This window comes from Panthera uncia, assembly GCF_023721935.1.
Source record: "Panthera uncia isolate 11264 chromosome B3 unlocalized genomic scaffold, Puncia_PCG_1.0 HiC_scaffold_1, whole genome shotgun sequence".
In the NCBI taxonomy this organism is placed as follows: domain Eukaryota; kingdom Metazoa; phylum Chordata; class Mammalia; order Carnivora; family Felidae; genus Panthera; species Panthera uncia.
Window position 1 is genome coordinate 61,437,974 of NW_026057582.1, and position 22,974 is coordinate 61,460,947.

General features: G+C 38.3%; 2 protein-coding genes across 7 annotated transcripts in view; one reads left to right on the forward strand and one right to left on the reverse strand.

The window, feature by feature from the left end:
* The window catches only part of PRORP (protein only RNase P catalytic subunit), a 132,453-nt gene extending 131,985 nt beyond the window's left edge, over positions 1 to 468 (reverse strand). For both annotated transcript variants that reach the window (XM_049612893.1, XM_049612891.1), the window contains exon 1: positions 345 to 468. The gene's annotated coding sequence lies outside the window, so the exon portion shown is untranslated. The remainder of the gene's footprint in view (positions 1 to 344) is intronic.
* Positions 137 to 22,926, forward strand: PPP2R3C (protein phosphatase 2 regulatory subunit B''gamma). Of its 5 annotated transcripts, none has more exons than XM_049612900.1 (13): positions 137 to 213; positions 6,027 to 6,154; positions 9,187 to 9,291; positions 9,944 to 10,056; positions 10,495 to 10,592; positions 12,231 to 12,301; positions 13,765 to 13,897; positions 14,303 to 14,358; positions 14,436 to 14,511; positions 15,266 to 15,402; positions 17,304 to 17,441; positions 20,493 to 20,574; positions 22,616 to 22,710. In XM_049612900.1, the coding sequence occupies exons 1-13, from the start codon at positions 138 to 140 to the stop codon at positions 22,618 to 22,620; spliced, it is 1,218 nt and encodes a 405-aa protein (XP_049468857.1). In that variant the 5' UTR covers position 137; the 3' UTR covers positions 22,621 to 22,710. The 5 variants fall into 5 exon arrangements, with proteins under 5 accessions (XP_049468857.1, XP_049468854.1, XP_049468855.1 ...); XM_049612897.1 differs by having other exon boundaries at positions 193 to 213; positions 20,493 to 20,552; positions 22,616 to 22,926; XM_049612898.1 differs by lacking the exon at positions 137 to 213 and adding an exon at positions 834 to 1,049 and having other exon boundaries at positions 20,493 to 20,552; positions 22,616 to 22,926.
* Positions 22,927 to 22,974: the final 48 nt, after the last annotated feature.

Consider the following 22,974-nt stretch of genomic DNA (forward strand, 5'->3'; position numbering starts at 1 on the left):
GCACAAGGAGGTCCGTCCAATTTGTTTCGCGTGTGTACCCTTGAAAAGAGGTAGGATCCCATGGGAGCCTTGCTGACGGAAGGGCTTGAAGTGGAAAACCGCTACCAGGAGTCCCCAACCCCAGACCTAGCAGCAGCATGGACAGCGGCGAAAGCCCAAGTCTAGGAGCCCTGGGCCTGCATTACAACCCTCCCAGGCCGCCAAAGACGTCAGGTAAGGTTATGAGGGCAGGGGAGGTGGGGAGACAGCAGAGCCAACAATTCAAGTAAGGAAAGTACACAAAGGACACTGCCTGCTGTGTACGAACCGATCACAAACAATGTTCACTCCATTCAACAACTCACCTCAGCACTCACGCTGAACGCAACCATAAACACGGCGGAAACTACCGCATCCAGAATGCACCGCGAGGGCCCGGACCGCGGGGGCGTGGCAGAAGTCGACGCGGGCGTTTCGCTGGGCCGTAGGGCGATAAAAAAAACTACTTTGAAGCTTTTAGTGGCAGAATTGGCTGTTGACGTCTGCCACATTCAGAGAACCTTTATGGCCTCTAGATATCAGCAATGAGCAATGAAAAGAAATTGTGAAGGAAGAAAACCTTCCCCCCGCCCCATCCCCGGGCCGGAAACGCTTAAGGACTCCTGAGTCACGTGGCCCATACGCGCCTAAGCCCCAAGTTAAATAACAACGTGGGGCTTCCTTATCCTGAACCTTTCAAATTGGACTTGGTGAAGTTGGGTGCTGACTTGCAGAGGATTGTTTTTAACGTCTCTTTCAAGTCCGTGTTGCCCGCTGGTAACGTGATTAGCCGTATTCGCCGCAGTGGCAATAATCGTTTGTTCGCCTCTTCAGCCGACTTCCGCCCATGTCCAACATGGCGACTGAGTATTCCTGACCTTTACGGGGTTGGGCGGTGATTGCTGTCTGAGCTGGTAGGGGGTGGAGCGGTTAGTAAACAGCAAATGCAGGAGCTTCTGCGCGGGAGTCAGCCATGGACTGGAAAGAAATTCTTCGCCGGCGATTAGCGACGCCCAGCACCGGTACTAACAGTGAGTTTGGGAGGGGCTGCTCGCAGAGATAGCCAGGCCCTAAATTCCTGAAGATGCGGGAGATGCGGGAGAAGCAGCTACTGGGAGCCGCACTTTACGCTTCTATGGAAGCTCTCTCGATAAAGGCAGTTGGACTGTGATTTAGGGTTACTGAAAGGTTTGATCCCCACTTCCCAGGAAAAGGAGTTGCGGAATGAGGAGCTACCTTAGCACCAACTTACGTGGCTGTGACCTAGGCTTTTGAGGAATAATTGAGAATCCCAGTCCCAACAACTCTTTAATCCTACTATAACCTATAATCCATTGATCTTTTGTCTTTTTATTATCACACTTTTTTTTACTTCCCTCCTTATACATTTTAGATTTCATAATATATTTTTCCCTTATCCCTTCCCTTCACCTTCACGCTTGCCTGTTAACCAACCTGGTTAAAACTATCTTTCCTATTTCACACGTGCCTTCAGGGTAGCCCAAAGTGGCTGGAGAAAAACGAAACCGTGGTGAATGGTCTCACTTTTAATTCATGTCCACGAACCTAAAGGAAGTGTTTCAGTCATTTATTTACACGTATTCCTTGTTTCCTTACACTCAGTTCTGGCAGTTCTCATCTTCCAGACATCCAGTTCTCCAGTATACCCTACCTACTCTTTATTTTCAGTTGATGAACTTGTGTATGTATTTGAGAAAGTCGGAGCTCACCTGTTCCCACTTACCATTTCTATCAGCCCTTTCCTCACCATAGATGCCCATACACTCTGCCTTTACTGTTAAAATGAACTAATTGTCCCTGCTCCTATTTGAGACAATTCCTCCACTCCAACATTAGATCATGCTCCCTTTCTTTTATTCACTCTCATCTTCTCTCTCAGCTATTATCAGATTTTCCTTCTTTACTGGATCATTTCCATCAACTGACAAACATGTTATAATATGCTCCATGTAAGAAAAATATTTTTTTTTAACATTTATTTTATTTTTGAGAGATAGAGCATGAGCAGGGTAGGGGCAGAGAGAGAGGGAGACACAGAATCTTAGGCAGGCTCCAGGCTCTGAGCTGTCAGCACAGAGCCTGATGTGGGGCTCGAACTCATGGGCCGCGAGATCATGACCCGAGCCGAAGTCAGACGCTTAACCAACTGAGCCCCCCAGGCGCCCCGGAAAAACATTTCTTCTCACATCTCCTTCCAGCTTTTGCTACATTTTTCTGTGCCGTTTATAGGAAAAGTTACATGTACTTGTACATTCTCTTCACTCTTTTCTTTTTTGAATTTTTTATAACATTTATTTATTTTTTGAGAGAGAGAGAGACACAGAGTGCGAGCAGGGGGTGGGCAGAGAGAGAGAGACACACAGATTCTGAAGCAGGCTCCATGCCCCTAACTGTCAGCACAGAGCCCAATGTGGTGTTCAAACTCATGAACCACAAGACAATGACCTGAGCCAAAGTCAGAGGCCTAACCGACTGAGCCACCCACGTGCCCCATTCTCTGCTTTGCTCTTTTTTTTTTTTTTTAATGTTTATTTATTTTTGAGAGATAGACACACAGTGTGAGCAGGGGAGGGTCAGAGAGAGAGGGAGACACAGAATCTGAAGCAGACTCCAGGCTTTGAGCTGTCAGCACAGAGCCCGACGTGGGGGCTCAAACTCACAAGCTGTGAGATCATGACCTGAGTCAGACGCCCAACCCACTGGGGCACCAGGGCGTCCCCTCTGCTTCACTCTTAAGCCCACCCCATTGCATGCTTGTTATGTGCCAAGTACTGTTCTAGGCTATAGCAGTAAACAAAACAGATAAAAAAAAGTCCTTGTAGAACTTAAGCTTTAGTGTTGGGAGAGATAAATAAAATAAGTAAATCATTTAGGTTATACAGCTTCTATTTAAGGCTGTTTCCTTCAGTGGTGTGCTAGATCCCATTTTTACCTATTCAAAGGTGTACTCCTGCAGTTGTCTCTGTCTCCTGCACCAGGTTTTCTTTCTCAGTCATTCCTATCAGTATTTAAACATGGTGGTATTTCTCTCACCTTAAGAAATGTTCTTGTCTTAAACTTCTACCTCTTAGCTATGCCTCATTTCCCTGTTCACCTTATATTATTGCTTGTTAAAAGAACTGTTGATTATGGGGCGCCTGGGTGGCTCAGTCGGTTGGGCGTCTGACTTCGGCTCGGGTCATGATCTCGCCATCCGTGAGTTCGAGCCCCACATTGGGCTCTGTGCTGACAACTCAGAGCCTGGAGCCTGCTTCAGATTCTGTGTCTCCCTCTGTCTGACCCTCCCCCACTTATGCTCTGTCTGTCTCTCTCTCTCTCTGTCAAAAATAAATAACTTAAAAAAAAAAAAAAACCTGTGGATTAAATCTGTACTGTAATTCCTGCTTGTCAAGATCATTAGTGATCTCTGTGTTGTTCCAGTGGTCAGTTTTTAGTCGTCACTTTCCTTGACCTGCCAGGGATATAGTAGTTCACTCTCGTCCTAAGCATACTTTTCTCTTCTTGGTTTCTGGGAGACACACTCCCTTAGTTTTCTTCTCACCTCACCAGTCGTCCCTTCTCAATCTTTGTTTTCTTCTCCCCAGCAATTTACCATCAGAGTGCCCAAAGCTAAGTCCTTGGTCAGCTTCTATTCTATTCTCTATCTACTCTTACCTTCATGGTGAAATTAACCATTATTTTTAAGGCTTTAAATACTGTATATTTGCTTTTGTCTCCTAAATGTGTATTTCCACTTCCCAAATGCCAGACTCATATATCTAATTGCCTACTTGACATGGCCACTTGGTTTTAATAGGAATCTTTTTTTTTTTTTTTTTTTTGAGAGAGCGAGCGAGCACGTGCACAAGCCAGGAGAGAGGCAGAGGGAGAAAGAGAGAGAGGGAGAGGGAGAGGGAGAGGGAGAGAGAGAGAGAGAGAGAGAGAGAGAGAGAGAGAGAATCTTAAGCAGGCTGTATGCTCAGTGAGGAGTGGGGTTTGATCCATGACCCTGGGGTCATGACCTACGCTGAAATCAAGAGTCGGATGCTCAACCAACTGAGCCACCCAAGCACCCCTGTAATAGGTATCTTAATCTTAATTTATCCAAGACTGAACTCCTGCTTTCCTTTCTAACTTGCTCACTGGTAGCTTTCCACCTTTTTGATATTGGCCACCCCATCTGCTCAGGTCAAAATCTGTAGAGATATGTTCAATTGCTCTTTTTCTCTGATATCCACATCCAGTGTGTTTGCAAATCCTGGGACTAAAAAGAAAATATATCTAGAATATTTACTCCTAACTGCCTCCATTGCAGCCACCATGATCCAGGCCTCCACCATCTGTCACCTGGATTACTGCATTAGCCTCCTAATTGTTTCTGGTGGCTCTCCCCCTCACCAATGAGCTAGTGGCCTTGCCTCCCATTAATCTGCCTTCCCTCATCTACGTTTCCTCTGGCCCACTCTGCTACAGCCACACTCACTGCCTCCCTCTTCCCTGGACACACCAGGCACACTCCTCTATCTTAGGGCCTTGGCACTGGCTATTTCCTTGCCTGGTATGCCCTTCTCCCATGATATCTGGATAGCCTGCATCCTTGCCTTCTTCAGTTTTTTGCCCAGTTTCATCTCCATGAAGCTTTCCCAGACACTGTTGAAAGTGTTGTGTGTATGTATGGACACATGTGCATGTGTCCACTCACACATATATTTGTGTGTCCCTAGAATAGTTGAGTGAAAAAAGAATGAGTGAAATAATGAAAATGACTCTAAGGGTTTGGGCTTGGGTGACTGGATGAATACCATTAACTGGGATAGAAACATGGAATTAGGAGAAGAGTGGTGAGGTGAGGAATGGGAAATTATTAGGTATGTTGGAGTGTGAGGATGAAAATATTTTGTTTTGAATGTATGAGTTTAGAGTTCAAGAGCAGTGTCTGTGTTAGTGACATACACTTGGGACTTAGAAGTCACACTACAAAAGTTGAAATGAGGAAGAAAGAGTAACAAAAATAAATGGCCAGAAAATAAGAGAATCGACAGTGTGGTCCAAGGTTAGGAATTAACATGGCACATGTGGCAGAAATGCAGGCATAAGAGAGGTTTAGGGGAACAACTATAGGCATGTTGGAAGGAAGTGGAAAGAGGAAGAGGAGGAGGAAAGTAAACTATTGAGAAAATAGACCCCAGAATTGAAGATTTCAGTGAGGCTGAAGTGTAGGTATGATGACATCATACCATATGATGACAAGTGAGGTTTTGAATAACCAGAAGGAGAGAAAAGTTATCTGAGGGTATATGAGAGTTTAAGATTTTATTTAAGGTTAGTATATTTAGGAGCACATAAGATCTGTGGTCTTGCCATGGAACTGAGTGACAGAGGTGACCCCCTCTTCAGAGTTGAGGTGTCATGGTTACTATCATAAACGTTATCCTTCCTTGATGATTAATGCAAGACATTGAGGTGAAGAACACTGCACCAGTTGCTATGATCAACAAACTGTGGCAGACTGACTAAATACGATGGCTATAGGCCAGCTGCAGGTGGTTTGGTGGGTAATAGCATCCTGAGGTCTGAGCTCAAATGGACGGGGTTTGCATTAGGTAGAGGAACAGTGATTGCAAGCTGAAACTCATATGAGGTCCAGGACTGTTTTCTTACTGCTCTAGCCCCAGTGTCTAATGGTGCTCTATACGTAGTAGGTGCTCAGTAAGTACTTTTGATGGAATGAATCATGAACATGCCAGAAGTCTGTAAGGGAGGCAGTGACTTGAGGAAGAGACAAGTATAGTGATAAAAAGAAGTGAAAGGAGCAGCTGAGATATGGTTAAAGTTGCAGGGGAGGCTTTTTCAGTGGAAGATAGTGATTCTTCCTGTTTTCAGAAAATTAATATAGATGTTCAGTATCTAAGCACAATTTTCAATGTCTTTTTTGCACTGTAATTACCCTATGGTAAAAAATACTTATTCCAAAAGTGCTTTTCCCTTTTAATCTATTTTGTTACCAGAAAAAAAAAGTGAACAAGAATTAAAAGATGAAGAAATGGATTTATTTACCAAATACTACTCAGAATGGAAAGGAGATAGGAAAAACACAAATGAATTCTATAAGACCATTCCCCGGTTTTATTACAGGGTAAGTGGTATCTAAGCAAATGTCTTACAGAGTTTATAAGTGAAATGTAATTTTTAAAATGGGATCAGCATCTTTTATTTTCTATAAATACAGGATTATATTTAAAATTTTATATAGTCTTTCATTGTAGTTGATCTTATTGTTTTGGAATTGATAAATCTCAGGGCTTGATATAAATTGGTATAAGAACACAAAGTTGTTACTTGCCCCCCTTTTTTTGGGTTACTGGCTTTTTATTCCTCATTTTCCTATGGATATTTGTGGTAGGTATTCTGTTGGATTATGTTGTCTTTTTATAAGACTTAGGTTTACTTGGCTGATCACCATTTTTAACTTTTGTCTTTTACTCGTGTTCTAAGGTATAATACATTTTGCTCAAGGTTGAACTGAAAAATAGATTAAAATGGAAAACTTGAAAAGTTAGACTCAATTATGTTTCCTCATGCCAAAACCGTGAAGTCTTTGATAAAGATTATAGTAAACAGTAAGACCTTAAGAAAGCTACTTAGAGCTGAAGTTGAAGGAATAAGACCTATTTAGTATTATGTAAAATGTGACCACTGTAGAAAAGTTAACTGTGGAATTTTAGCAGAATGTCTCTTAAACCTGTTACCTTCTAAACTCAATTATAACAATATTTACAAAGAAAGTAGGAGCAATGTATTAATATAAGTGAATTATCCAGATATTCTTCAAGTACAAACTTATTTCTTCAAGTACAAACTTTTTCCAAGTAAAACAGTGTGGACATTCCTCAAAAAATTAAAAATAGTTCTACCCTATGACCCAGCAATAGCACTGCTAAGAATTTACCCAAGGGATACAGGAGTGCTGATGCATAGGGGCACTTGTACCCCAATGTTTATAGCAGCACTTTAACAATAGCCAAATTATGGAAAGAGCCTGAAAGTCCATCAACTGATGAATGGATAAAGAAATTGTGGTTTGTGTATACAATGGAATACTACTTGGCAATAAGAAAGAATGAAATATGGCCTTTTGTAGCAACGTGGATGGAATTGGAGAGTGTTATGCTAAGTGAAATAAGTCATACAGAGAAAGACAGATACCATGTGTTTTCTCACTCCTATGTGGATCCTGAGAAACTTAACAGAAGACCATGGGGGAGGGGAAGGAAAAAAAAAAGAGCGGGAGGGAGCCAAACCATAAGAAACTCTTAAAAACTGAGAATAAACTGAAGGTTGATGGGGGGGTGGGAAGAAGGGTGGGGTGGGTAATGGGCATTGAGGAGGGCACCTGTTGGAAGGAGCACTGGGTGTTGTATGGAAACCAATTTGACAATAAATTTCATATTAAAAAAAAAAACTTTCCAAGTAAACCATTTTTATTGGAAACCTTTTTATAATACTGTTTGGCAGTCTTTTAAGAATTATATGACTAGGGGTGCCTGGCTTGCTCAATTGGTAGAGCATCCAAATCTTGATCTTGGGGTCATGAGTTTGAGCCCCACGTCAGGTGTAGAAATTACTTAAAAATAAAATCTTTTAAAAAATTATATAACTAAGCCACATTTGTCATGGGAAAGAGAAAATACAGCTGATATTTTCCCATAACATTGCAGAGATATAAGTATTTTTGCATGAATTCTTCTACATACTTCTGTGTACATGTATGTGTTTAGTAAAAATGGGATGATATCATACATACTTCTGCTTTTTGTATTTCATAATTTCTTAAACAGTCCACTAGACAACTGAAAATTTTCAGTAGTCTGGGGGCACAGGAAGGGAATTGACATTTATTGAGTGCCAGTGTACTTCAGAGCATTTTTTATATTCATGATTTCATTTAATCAGGATTATGAAATAGTATCTTACTAACCCAGGAACAGCCCTTAGATGTTGATATGATCCCATTTCTGAACCCGGGAGTCCATTTTCCTGTATTTCCAGTACTAACCTTTGGCTTGCCATTGTGGTTCCTGAGGGAAACCCCTATGTCCCATTTCTGTTTCTTCCTTCTCTCTGTGACCTCTTCCAGATCTCAGATGGTTTCCTGTCTGCAGATGCGGATTTGTGGGATGTTCTTTTTGTTGTTTCTTCTCTCTCTGTCTTTCCACAGCCTTGGAGAACCTAGTATCTTTATCTTTGGTCACCACTTCTCTCCTTGGCAGATTAGCTGGTTGACTAGCCACTGGAGCACAGTCAGAGTTTCAGCCCCAGCCTTACTTCCCAATACTTCTTCCTTTTCATGGGAGGGAGGGCATCTTAATTCTTGGAAATGAAAGGTGGAAATCATGGCTAATTTGGATTATGGTTACTTAGCCACATTTAATGGGGCAGAGATATGGAAGAAGAAATCCTTGAAGCAAATTGTTTGAAGTCAAATTGGAATGAGTCATTTTTAAGCCCTGTTTATGGAAATCACTCCAGTGGGCACACCCTCTACTTGGAGGGGAACATAATAGACACTGGCTTGACCATTTCCAAGGAGTAAGATCATCCAGGCTCAGAAGTCATACTCTGCTAAGGCGGTTTATCTTCAGTTAGTCCTAATTTCATTCTGTCAGTCTAAGGTTATAGTGGAAAGAGCACTCTGAGAATATAAAATGAAACTTGGGCTAGACCGTTAGTTCTTTCTAGGCAGGGATATGGTCTTGCTGATCATTGAATTCTCTGTGGATCTTTTTTTTTAAATGTGTATTTATGTTTGAGAGAGAGAGTGTGTGTGTGCATTGAAGCAGGGGAGGGGCATAGAGAGGTAGGGACAGAGGATCTGAAATGGGCTCTGCACTGACAGCAGAGAGTCTGATGCAGGGCTCGAACTCAGCGAACCGTGAGATTATGACCTGAGCCAAAGTTGGACACTTAGAACTGACTGGGCCACCCAGGTGCCCCTAAATGAACTTTTTAAATGAATAACTTGAAGAAAAATTGAGATACAAAAAGTAATTTGAGGATGTGTACTTAATTTATGTACTATTTTATGAGGCCAAATATATTTTACATAATCCCAAACTATGTAAATCCTAGAATTTAGGTGTAGAGAAGTTAACTCTAGTGTATTTTTAGCTGCCAGCTGAAGATGAAGTCTTACTACAAAAATTAAGAGAGGAATCCAGAGCTGTCTTTCTGCAGAGGAAAAGCAGAGAACTATTAGATAATGAAGAATTACAGGTAAGCATAGAATAAAAGGTTGCTTTGGATGTTAGCTATTTTGTATTTGTACTAAAGTCATACAGGATCTCGGGGTTTCTTAATGGAATCACTGCTGCAGAGTGGGTGAAGGCCCTGGAGCAATGGTTCCTGTCAAAGTCAGCTGCAGAACTTGCCTGGGCACAGTTCTCCCCAAAATAGTTTTGTTTTTTAAAGTCCCTAGGTGGAAACCAATTTGACAATAAACTTCATATATTGAAAAATAAATAAATAAATAAAGTCCCTAGGTGATTCTAACAAGGCCAAAGTTGAGAGCCACAAGTATGGGGTCAAACTGGGGGGGTTCACATCCTAGCCAGGCTCTGTGATCTTGGACAGTGGACTTAACATTTCTGTGTTCCAAATCTCATTTATAAAGTAGAGATAACAGTGTCTATGTCACATAGTTATATGGATTAAGGAAGTGCTGTATAAGAAAACTTTAAACTTAAGCATTCAATAAATGATAGCTATTTGTATTATGTTCTTAGTAATCAAAAGGGTAATAGGGGATAAGATTCATCTTAATACTAAATTTCTATCAGGCTACCATTTTAATGGAAATAACACATTTAACCAATGTTAAATTTTGTTTTGTTAACTGTAACATCTTCATTTCTGCAATTCTCCTAAGAACTTGTGGTTTTTGCTGGATAAGCACCAAACACCACCTATGATTGGAGAGGAAGCAATGATTAATTATGAAAATTTTTTGAAAGTTGGTGAAAAAGCTGGACCAAAGTGCAAGTAAGAATAGTATAACTAACAAAGGAGTATGTTAAACATTTTAAATGCCTCAAATAAATGTTAATGAAAGTATAAGCCAGTGGGGTGACAATTTGAGTCCATTTGAGTTATTAATCAAGTTTAATAAAATTAGTCAAAATTCTATTGGTATGAAGTTATTAAAAGAAATAATGCTTTATAATATGGAGTATTTACATACCATGCAACTACATATATATAGTACATTTATTTACAACAGTATGGGCTTTCATTCTTAGGATGATAAAATACAAAGATGTATGACTTAGTATTTTAAGTTTTGAACTACGATTCTCACTTTGATTTTTTTCATTTTGATTTTTAATTCTTTGGATTCATGCTGTTGTTAACTAATTCAATATAGAAGTCATTTTAATATTATGTTGGCAGATGATTTTAATCTTTATTTCCTTTCCTTAGGCAGTTTTTTACAGCAAAAGTCTTTGCTAAACTCCTTCATACAGACTCTTACGGAAGAATTTCTATTATGCAATTCTTCAATTATGTCATGAGGAAAGGTGATTTCATTTTCATTGTGCTTAAATTCCTCTGGGAATCAAAGAGTTTTTGGTACATGCTTTTATAGTATCCCTTCCATGTGAAACAACTCTCTTAGTAAGTCTGAATAGCAGAATTTGACCCAGATTTGTTTTCTTATTACTCCATTTCTCTCTTGGAATTTACTAGAGCTGAGATTTCTTACCATAAATTTGGGTTCATTATTATAAACAAAACAAAAACATGTATCCTAAAGATACTAACTAAAAAATATTAGGGGTGCCTGGGTGGCTCAGTTGGTTAAGTATCCAACTCTTCATTTTGGCTCAAGTCGTGATCCCAAGGTCATGGGATTAAGCCCCTCGTTGGGCTCTGCACTGAGTGTAGAGCCTGCTTGAGATTCTCTCTCTCTCCCTCTGCCCCTCCCCCCCACTTGTATGCTCTCTTTTTCTAAATAAATTAAATACATACATACATACATACATATATACTATATATTAAAGGCTAAACCAAGAGTTTTAATGTATGGTGATTTAAATTATTTTAATTCACTGGTAATTCTATTTCACCAATGTACAGTTGACTCTTGAACAACACAAGGGTTGGGGTACTGACCTCCCATGTAGTCAAAATGAGTATAAGTTTTGACTCCCCCAAAACTGACCTGTTAATAGCTTGTTATTGACTGGAAGCTTTTCCAATAATATAAACAGTTGATTAACCCATATTATATATGTTACATGTATTACATACTGTATTCTTACAATAAAGTAAACCAGAGAAAAGAATGTTACTAAGAAAATTGTAAGGTGGGGCACCTGGCTAGCTCAGTTAGTGGAGTGTATAACTCTTGATCTCAGGGTTGTACGTTCGAGCCCCATGTTGTTTGCAGAGATTACTTAAAAAAAAAGGGGGTGCCTGGGTGGCTCAGTCAGTTCAGTCTCCAACTCTTGATCTCAGTTCAGGTCTTGATCTCAGGGTCGTGAGTTCAAGCCCTGCATTGGGCCCTGCATTGGGCTCTGCACTGGGCATGAAGCCTACTTGGAAAAAAAAACACATAAGGAAGAGAAAGTACATTTATAGTACTATACTGTATTTATTGAAAAAAAAATCCATGTATAAGTGGGCCCACACAGTTCAGACCCATGTTGTTCAAGAGTCAGCTGTATTGTAGGTTGAGTTGCCTGAGGATAGTTTCAAATTCAAAATTGTAGCATCACATTCTAGGAGTTTTTATTAAACAACCTGGAGTTATGATTCCTATTAAGTTCCATAAAGATCTGTGAAGTTCTAGATGTATGATTTTTAACTAATACTTAGTCACAGTAATAACTTCGGTAGAATAAATGCACCTTCATTGAAGGCATAACATTACAATTGCTGTCCCTTTTTGGTGAAACACCAAGTTTAATGGATGTAGAACAATATTCTCAAGGGCATGAACTTTATTGTCACTTTAGGCAGGGTAGACGTGTTGATATCTGCCATTAATTATATGGTATATTTTGTTACAAACAATTTTGGGGTAATATATGTGTGAGAAATGTTTGTAGAGTTACTAATTTGTCCCCCTAATCTAGCTGTTTATCTCCTTTTATCCAAATATATGCTAAAGGACAGATCTTAAAATTACATTTCATCTTCTTATGTATTGTCAGTTTGGCTTCATCAAACAAGAATAGGACTCAGTTTATATGATGTTGCTGGACAAGGGTACCTTCGGGAATCTGTAAGTATTAACCTATTTTAATAATTACTGTAGGGGCGCCTGGGTGGCGCAGTCGGTTAAGCGTCCGACTTCAGCCAGGTCACGATCTCGCGGTCCGTGAGTTCGAGCCCCGCGTCAGGCTCTGGGCTGATGGCTCGGAGCCTGGAACCTGTTTCCGATTCTGTGTCTCCCTCTCTCCCTGCCCCTCCCCCGTTCATGCTCTGTCTCTCTCTGTCCCAAAAAAAAAAAAAAAAAAAAAAAAAAAATTACTGTAGACACCAAAATGTTAACAGTAGTTATCACTGGTTGGGTTACAGGTGATTCTTATATTGTTTTTGTTTTTGCAAATGTGTTTCCCCCAAAAAACTTTTAAAATGTATATTGACCACAAGAATTCCTTTTTAGATTCTTTTCCTCCAACTTTTTTTCTCCAACTTCTAAAAAGAGCCTATAGCTCTTTTTTTATAGCTCTTTTAATAGCTATAGCTGTCATAATCTTATGGTTTGTGAGTTCAAGCCCCACATCAGGCCCTGTGCTCACAGCTCACAGCTTGGAGCCTGCTTCAGATTCTTTGCCTCCCTCTCTCTCTGCCCCTGTCCCCCTTGTTCTCTCTCTCTCTCTCTCTCTCTCTCTCTCTCTCTCTTTATCTTTCTCCCTCTCTCAAAAATAAATATTTTTTTAAAAATTTAAATACAAAAATTTAAAAAATAAAAGCAAGAAGCTCTTTGAGAGCCAGGATTGAATGACTACAAAGTATGTTGTTAAGTGATAAAAGCAAGATACAGAAGAATTTGCATAGTTTGCTGCTATATCCTTCATAAAAAGAGAAAGAGAGGGGCTCCTGGGTGGTTCAGTTAGTTAAGCAGCCAATTTCAGGTCATGGTCTCACAGCTCAAAGGCTTGTGAATTCGAGCCCCACGTCGGGCTCTGTGCTGAGAGCTCAGAGCCTGGAGCCTGCTTCGGATTCTGTGTCTCCTTCTCTCCTTGCCCCTTGCCTGCTCATGGTCGGTCTCTCTCTCTCTCTCTCTCTCTCAAAAATAAATAAACATTAAAAAAATTTTTTAAGAGAAAGAGAAATACACATATATATGTATTGGTTTGTATGTGCATAAGTTATTTTGGAAAGATGCATCAGAAGCTGATATAGGTTACCTCTGGGAAGAGGAAATAGACAAGACTTACAATGAATACTTTTTGTTCCTTTTGAATTTGGAATTTTGTAGAATGTATTACTCAAAAATATGTTAAAATTGAAATAAAAAATAAATTTGTAGAAACACAATTTAATATATTTACCACTCACATAGTTATATAACTAATTTAAGTAGTTTAATTATTTAAGTTTTAGCACTTATATAGTTAATGTACTATTAATGCTGAATGATTTTTAGGACTGAAATTCAATATTCCAGTATCTAATGAAGAAACAAGATTAGACATTTAACACTTTGATTTAACATTTTGATTTGTTTTATTCTTTCAGGACTTAGAAAACTACATATTGGAACTTATCCCTACTTTGCCACAATTAGATGGGCTGGAAAAGTCTTTTTACTCCTTTTATGTTTGTACAGCAGTTAGGAAGTTCTTCTTCTTTTTAGACCCTCTAAGAACAGGTAAAAGAAAATCTTATCTTAGATATTATAAGGATATTATTCTAAATCTTAATAAGCAGAGAAGTCATGAAGATGTCATTTATTTTTCTAACATGTCATTGCCCTTAATATATAAATATCTTTTATGATTTATTTGCACCAACTATAACCAGCTGTGTGACACTGGGCATGTCACCTAACCTCTAAAATGGTGTATGAATTGGTTAATCAGTGGCTCCTTCCAGTTCTAAAAAACAGTTATTCTGATACTTGCTCTTCCTGTTATGTAATATACGGAGAATTGGTTCTTTTTGATGTAAAATATGAAACTTTAAAATACCAATTGTGTGATTATTCTTCTAAAATACCTTTATAAAATTGAGTTCCTCTATTTTTTTTAAATGAAATTGTGTTTGTTCTTTAAAGGGAAGATTAAAATTCAAGATATTTTAGCATGCAGCTTCCTAGATGATTTATTGGAGGTAAATATGTTTTTAAAATACTTAATTATATCACTTGACAGTTACTGTCTTCTAATCATGTCTCTGTGTTTATTTAGTTAAGGGATGAGGAACTGTCCAAAGAGAGTCAAGAAACTAATTGGTTTTCTGCACCTTCTGCCTTAAGGGTTTATGGTATGGTTCCTATCATAATGCTAAAATTTGAGTTATCCTTTCCTCAGTTAATTGGCGTTCAAAGAACAGTTTTATACATAGGCTAATTTAGCTTAGGATCAAAGTATTCTAATTACCTTAAGAGCTAGTATTATAAATTACTAAAATTTACTTGTCATTTTCTTGCTCTTTAATAGAACATACAGAATGTAATTTGACCCTTTCTTAATGACTCAGGAGCATCTTTATGAACATCAGCTATTATCTTGCATTGTGATTAAAATGCCACTGCTGTCAGTATCCAGAGGCAGGTGTTCTAGGGACTGTTTGCTTATTTCCTTTAATTTCATTAGTCTGCTACATTATTCTCTTGGGTGGTCTTCTGATTCATTTTGGCATCCTTGATCTCTGCTTTCAAATACTAACATTTCAGTGCTTTTTATTGACCCCTATCTCTCTCTAATTTCAACACCTAGGAAAGTTTTAAACGCCTGCAAACTGAAAACAAATAATGATGTGGAATGGCCCAAAGGCCATGGCCTTCATGATGGGTTTTCTTTGACTGTTTCTAGCTTAAGGGCTGGTATGATAGAGTCCAGGGATAGACTAATTATTTAAATATACTATTCTATTCATTCCAGATCTTAGGGCACTACCCTAATATAGTTTGAAAATTAAAGTATTAGCCAATAGAAAGAACTTTTTGTGTTTATTCTTTTGTATTCTAATTAGAATTTTACTTTTGTCATGTCTTTTTATAACTTTTGTTCCCAAGGCCAGTATTTGAATCTTGATAAGGATCACAATGGTATGCTCAGTAAAGAAGAACTCTCCCGCTATGGAACAGCAACCATGACCAATGTCTTCTTAGATCGTGTTTTCCAGGAGTGTCTCACTTATGATGGAGAAATGGTAGTAGTTTAAATCTCTGATAAGTTTTAAAAATTTAGGCTCCCGCAATTCCCACAAACCCTTTTCTTGATGTGATACAGTATTATTTTTACATCTATCTTAAAAAGTCCAAACTAATCAAATTGTTTGAGTTTTGGAGACTTTGATCTTAAGGCAAGTTCACTTTAAATATGGACTCAGGACAAATACAAAATTTTAATATTTTCATTTCATTATCGTCTTTTTTTTTAATGTTTCAAGTTTTTATTTAAATTCTAGTTAGTTAACATACTGTGTAATATTAGTTTAAGGAGTAGAATTTAGTGATTCATCACTTATATAACACCCAGTGCTCATCACAACACGTGTCCTCCTTAATACCCATCACCCATTTAGCCTATCCTCTGCCCACCTCCCCTGAAGAGTATGGACTAGTGAGAAAACAAAAAAAAATCTCAAAAATAGGCAAATCCTATTGACTGTTTTCATATAGATGATTCATTCTTTAAACTACCAGGTCAGGTATAGTACCACAGATGCCATGGTTTAAATCTAAGAATCAGGTTGTATTATTTTCTGTAAGTGGCTATGTTAGTACCTAACAATTAACATGCACCTGTCCTTTTATCACAACAATGCAAAATACTTTAGGAAATTCTAACTAGTATTTTATGTTTTTTTGTTTATTTATTTTGAGAGAGAGTGAGAGTGCACGGGGGAAGGGCAGGGTAAGAGGGGAGAGAATCCCAAGCAGGCTCCACACTGTCGGCACAGAGCCCACTGTGGGGCTCCAACTCATGAAATGTGAGATCACGACCTGAGCTGAAACCGAGTCGGACACTTAACTGACTGAGCCACCCGGGTGCCCCTCTAGCGTTTTAAAATCACCATCCTTGCTGTTAAAAACACATGTTAGGGATCTGATAAATTGTCAAACGAATGACAGTTAAGAAATGGTCATATTGTCAGAAGAGAATTGGGGTTTTATCATTTAGCTTTAATAGCAGTTTTCTGAATAACACAATTGATAGCCAGTGCCACAGGAAAAGGAGGGAAAGGTGCAGAAACTCTGCTTTGTGACTCCTACGGCTGTCTACACTCAAGAGTGAGGAGCTTGTACTATTCTAATGACTTCTGGTGAATAAAGTAAACCAGAGGCTTCAACTGTGAACAGAGTTAGACCATGATGAGGCTGCATCTCTTCAGCTCTTTATATTGCAATTTATGCGAAAAGGAATTCTTAATGTTGGCCTAAAAAAGCATTTTCCAAGAATATAAATTTTTTTTCTAAATGAGAATCTCTCAAGTGTTCTTTTCACCATGCAAAAGTAATCTGAATATGCCTTTTTTGTAGCGAAAGCTTTCTGTTCTCCTTATGTCATTCTAGCTTTTATTTGTGCTTTTTTCCATTTCTTTGCAGGAGAACAGTTTCAGTTAAAGTAGAATGTCTGGTAGTCTTAAGATGGCTTCTTACTGGAAATCATCTGATTTTAAAATGTTTAAACAGTATTTCAAAGTAATTATTTAAATATACTATTCTATTCATTCCAGATAAACTCCCCCCCCCCCCCCCCCCCGCTGCCAAAACTGACCACATTGAAATGAAGATACTAATTTAGTGGCATTGTACAATAGCTTGGTCACTGTCCTGTCCATTTCAAAGGCATAATCAAAGAAAATTACTCCTTAAAGCAGCAAATCTCTCATAAGAAAATGAGCTGTGTCCCCCAGACTATTCCCAATACAGATTAACTGCTAAGTAGAATTCCTAGAAACCAATATTAAGTATACAAGTGGATGTCTCATTTCATATTAAAAAAATTGCCATCTTTGATTGTAAAATGGCTTCAATTCATTAGATACTCACTTGAAAAGTTAATTCCAAATAAGGCTTCTAATGAACATCCTTTTCTTTTCTGTAGGACTATAAGACCTACCTGGACTTTGTTCTTGCGTTAGAGAATCGAAAAGAACCTGCAGCTCTGCAGTATATTTTCAAATTACTTGATATTGAGAACAAAGGATATCTGAATGTCTTTTCACTTAATTACTTCTTCAGGGTAAGTCTCATTTAACAAAACGTTTACTAATAGACGTTAGAAGCAAATCAAGTCTCCTTTTAGGTTTTTTTTTTTTTTTCCTATTTACATTGACTAAAAGGTGATTTGATTAGTTGTAGAACACTAAAAAAGTACAAATATGTCAGGGGTTATACTGGACATGGAGATACAGATATGCATGAGGAATTCGTTGCTTTGGTGATCAAAAACTAATGTGTAAAATCCTACAGAAGCTTCAATTAAACAGTTCAGAAAAGGTAGAACTTTTGCAGACTTTGGTAGTAGTAGATTCTTTTATTTTTTATTTACTTATTTTTTTAAATGTTTATTTTTTTGAGACAGAGAGAGACGGAGCATGAACAGGGGAGGGCCAGAGAGAGAGGGAGACACAGAATCCGAGGCGGTCTCCAGGCTCTGAGCTGTCAGCACAGAGCCTGATGTGGGGCTTGAACTCATGGATGGTGAGGTCATGACCTGAGCCGAAGTCAGACGCCCAACCGACTGAGCCTCCCAGGCGCCCCAGTAGTAGATTCTTTTAAATGCTGTGCTGTAAAAAAAAAACTTATTTTTGTATGTATATATTTTTAATATTTATTTTTGAGAGAGAGATACAGAACACAAGCAGGGGAGGAGCAGAGAGAGACACAGAATCCGAAGCAGGCTCCAGGCTCCAGGCTCCAAGCTGTCAGCACAGAGCCCGACATGGGGCTCACACTCACAGACTGTAGGATCATGACCTGAGCTGAAGTTGGATGCTTAACTGACTGAGCCACCCAAGCGCCCCTTATTATCATATTTAAAATAATTTTAGAACTGGCTAGGGGCGCCTGGGTGACTCAGTCAGTTGGGCATCTGACTCTTGATTTCGGCTCAGGTCATGATCCCAGACTCATGGGATTGAGCCCCACGTCAGGTTCTATGCTGTCAGCCCAGAGCCTGCTTGGGATTCTCTCTCTCCCTCTGCCCCTCACCCCTGTGTCACACATGCACTCTCTAATAAACAAAAAGAAAGTAACTTAAAAATAAGAATAATAATAATAAATTTAAAACTGGCTAGAATTGTGTGCCACATTTCAGCATGAAAACATTATTGCTGAAGTACTTATATTGCACCTTAGGTGGTCTCAGGGAATAACATGATGAGTTCTGAAGGGAAATTTAATTGTATCTTATCTGATAAGCCTTCAGATGCACAAGGTATAAAAGTAAGAATGTCTGCCCTTTTAAGATAAATCATTCCTAAATTTGGTGACTTTTCCATTTGGTAGGATAATTTTGTATAGTAGTATTTCATTCCATTACCTTAGAAGACTAAGTGATTTTTATATGGTTAAGACAACAGTAGGAAGAAATGGCTTTTTTTAAATGATAAAAATGACATTTTCACATCTTTCTCATAAACCATTTTTCTCCAGAGGCTTTCTCTTTGCCATTTAAAAATTTTGGACATTGTAAAAATAACTATTTGGTTTCTGAGTTTCATACTATATATTTCTTAGTTTCATGTTAAATTCTCTAAAACTTCCATTATGATTTCCTAGGTCGTAATGACTGCAAATATTAGGATAAATTACAATTGCAGTATTAGTATACATTTTTTAGAAACTGAGTCAATGGCTAATATAAGAATATAATACCAGCTCATCATAGGGATCTCCCACTTTAGGCAGACCTATTCAATGAAGATTCAATTTTAGGAAAACAAAGTAAATGCATCTTTTGGAAATTAAACCCTCAACTCTTTTTCATAAAGATTTCTTTGTAACATTCTTATAATACTAAATTTTGTCAAATATTTTATATTGGGGTGCCTGGGTGGCTCATTCGCTTAGTGTCCGATTCTTGATTTCAGCTCAGGTCATGATTCCACAGTTGCAAAATTGAGCTGTGTGCTTAAGATTCTTTCTCTCTCCCTCTGCCCCTCCTGCTTGCTCTCATTTATTTTATCAAAGTATTTAGGCTTGGTTGTGTGGGCTAAGGTAATTATTTATTGGTACTGAGTCCTGCAGTCCTAAGCTGTTCATAAAGTCTTTGTACGTCAATATTCCAGTTATAAAGTGGGCCTAGATGTTGCACTCTAGATCATACCTCCAGGTCTACCCCTCTAGTAGCTGGGGGTGTACTTAAAGATTCTCATCTACTTCAAAGAGATGCCCTGTGCACACACTGATACCAGTGGCACCACATACTGAGTAAGCACCTGCAACGTATTTATTTGACTATTTACCAAGAATTTTCCAGTGAATGACTCGCACCTAAAATATTTATTAGTCCAACTGGATCACAGTAGTTTCTTAGTTAGGGTTTTTTGTTGTTGTTGTTCTTAAAGGTTATAAAAAAGTTTGAGGGAGTTTTGCTTACATTTTTTTCTGTCAAGTAGAAGGCAAAGTATAGGGTGGGAGGCAGAGGTGGCATATTGGGTGTCTTAAAGAATGGTGAGGGTATGAGGCGCCTAGGTGGCTCAGTAGGTTAAGTGGCCGACTTCAGCTCAGGTCATGATCTCACGGTTTGTGGGTTCAAGCCCCGTGTCAGGCTCTGTGCTGACAGCTCAGATCCTGGAACCTGCTTCGGATTCTGTGTCTACCTCTTTCTCTTCCCCTTTCCTGCTCCCACGCTCTCTCTCTCTCAAAAATAAACATTAAAAAATTAAAAAAAAAAAAAAAAAAAGAACGGTGAGGGTATGAACAGCATTCCTGGAAAATGAGTGGGTCAGGCATCACAGATTAATCGCTAGGCCATGTAAAGGCTGATCTGAGGTTGGAGACCATTCCTATATGGTAGCAATAATCTGTAGTCTTATAGACTTTTTTTCTGGAATTCTCAATAGCAACGTTATGTATCTTGAAAGGTTGGTAGTTACACTGAAATTGTTTTAAGTTTGGCCGACTGGATGTGAAGCAAGGTCAAGGAAGTTGAGAATATTGGCAAGAGTGGTTGAAATGATAAGGCTTTTGGTCTAATAGGAAAGGAAGTGGAACTAGAAAGGGGCCATGGGACAGGAAGGGGGCTGTTGAGCATTTTTTATTTACAGACTTATTTCTATCCATACAGGCCATACAGGAACTAATGAAAATCCATGGACAAGATCCGGTTTCATTTCAAGATGTCAAGGTTACCTTTTCTTTCCTTTTCAGTAAGCTCTACACCCACATAGAGCTTGAAGTCATGACCAGGAGTTGCATGCTCTACTAACTGAGCCAGCCAGGCTCCTCTACCTTTTCTTTTAATATATGTAATACAGATAATCACCTATATTAAATGAAATTTTATATGAAAGAAACTTATGAACTATGAAGTGAATGGAATCAAGTATTTGCTGTTACTTGTTCTGAACCAATATTTAAATCATTAGTAACTGAAACCACACTTGGACTAATGATTTGTATAGTTAATGATTTTAGCATGTCAGTCTGTATTTTCATCGGAAGCATTCATTCATTTGATTGAAAATTAAGAGAATCCATATAACCTGCATTCTTTGGCAGCCTATTCCAAGTTAAAATGAATTTTTAACTTGGTAACTGTAGTTGACCCTTGAACAACACAGGAGCTAGGGGCAATAACCCTCCCTGCTCACCCAAGCAGTTGGAAATCCACGTATAACTTTTTAAAAAATGTTTATTTATTTTGAGAGAGAAAGAGAGTGTGTGTGCAAGCAGGGGAGAGGCAAAGAGAGGGAGAGAATCCCAAGCAGGCTCCACGCTGTCAACAGAGCCCGATGCAAGACTCGATCCCACGGAACCGTGAGATCATGACCTGAGCTGAAATCAAGAGTCAGATGCTTAACCAACTGAGCCACCCAGGCGCCCCCCTCTCCCCCACCTATAACTTTTGACTCCCTGGAACTTAATTAATAGCCTACTTTTGACTGGAAGCCTCACATAAACAATAACATAAACAGTTAACACATATTTTATATATTACATGTTTTATATATTTTTAAAAATGAAGCTAGGGAAAAAATATTGAGAAAATCATAAGGAAAAGAAAATGCATTTACTGTATACTGTATTTATCAAAAAGATCTATGTCTAAGTGGACCCATCCATTTCAAGTCCATATTGTTCAAGAATCAACTATATTTAGGTTTGGACACTTTTTAAATCTGCTACTTCAAAGGTCTTGCTTGCTTTGATACTATTACGGAGACATCAGTCTTACAATATGAAAACTACCACTATTTGAAACACGTGCTGCTACTTAGCATTTTTGTAGACTTTACCAGCTATGAAAAACATTCAGTATCTAGTACAGATTCAGATTCAGGCTAAGTAAATAATAAAATAACACATCCAGTTTTAATTAAGTATAAAACAATAATAATAAATGAGACAAATCTGAAACTATGCAACAGGCAATCTAAGAATTAGTAATTTTAAATTGCCACTAACCTAGAAAGGGACGTTTCACAAACACACAAGATTAAAAGCTCATAGATTTCATTTACCTGAATTCTTCTAATCTTCTTAAAAATGTAATCTCCCTCTTTAAATGCTACTAAATCCTGAGTAATTTTCCTGAAAAAAGATTAGAAAACGTGCACTTAATTCCTTGTAAATATTCATATAGTATACCTCCTAATATAGAAGAGATTTTTCCATCTATTCCAGTAACTTTTAGCACAATTTCATGGTCATTCTGGAATTCCTTGATACTGAATGTCCCTCACCCACCACCATCCCTCTGGATCTATACTCTTAGATCCAGAGTATAAAATGTTGACATCACTATTGGAAATGAAGCGTTGTCATTATCTTGGCTCTGGAAGCATTTAAGTTTTTAGTTTGAGCTGAGTTTGCACTTAAATCAAGACCTTGCTTTACCAACAATTAGAAGACAACAGAAAAGTATAAGATACTTATCATGTATTCAAAGAACACTGCATTAGTTTTACCACTAATTAGCTATATAGCTTGGATCAGATGAAACTCCAAGCCTCAGTTTCTTTCTCTCTTAAGATGAGAGATAGATGCCACATACCTAAGGAATCTTCCAGTAAAAATTTGATTGTGTGTAGGGAAAAGGAGTTGTCTGTGTGTTAAATGGAAAAGAAAAAAACTAGAACAAAAAATTTTACATGACGTCAAGTGCCAGCCTTGAATTTCACATCACTGTATGAAAGAAATTAAGTTCATCAGGTACCAGGTTTCATTGTATTTTTTTCTCTCTCACAGGATGAAATCTTTGACATGGTTAAACCAAAGGATCCTTTGAAAATCTCTCTTCAGGATTTAATCAACAGTAATCAAGGAGACACAGTCACCACCATTCTAATCGATCTGAATGGCTTCTGGACTTATGAGAACAGAGAAGCCCTTGTTGCAAATGACAATGAAAACTCTGCAGACCTTGATGATACATGATCTCTCAAAGACTAGACTGTGTTCATTAAGATAAACTTGAATGCTGCATGCAAAACCTTTCAAGCTGGATCCTTAGAAATGGCCTAAATAAAATACTTTATATGCCTATAGAACACAGCAAATGTTCTGGTTATTGGAATTTTGTTTGCAGTAGTTGGAAAGCAATAGGA

Coding starts and splice junctions, on each gene's coding strand:
- PPP2R3C (XM_049612898.1), top strand. CDS start 992: ATGGACTGGAAAGAAATTCTTCGCCGGCGATTAGCGACGCCCAGCACC. Junction 1,050..6,026: donor GCCCAGCACCGGTACTAACA/GTGAGTTTGGGA, acceptor TTTTGTTACCAG/AAAAAAAAAGTGAACAAGAA. Junction 14,512..15,265: donor TTCTGCCTTAAGGGTTTATG/GTATGGTTCCTA, acceptor TTTGTTCCCAAG/GCCAGTATTTGAATCTTGAT.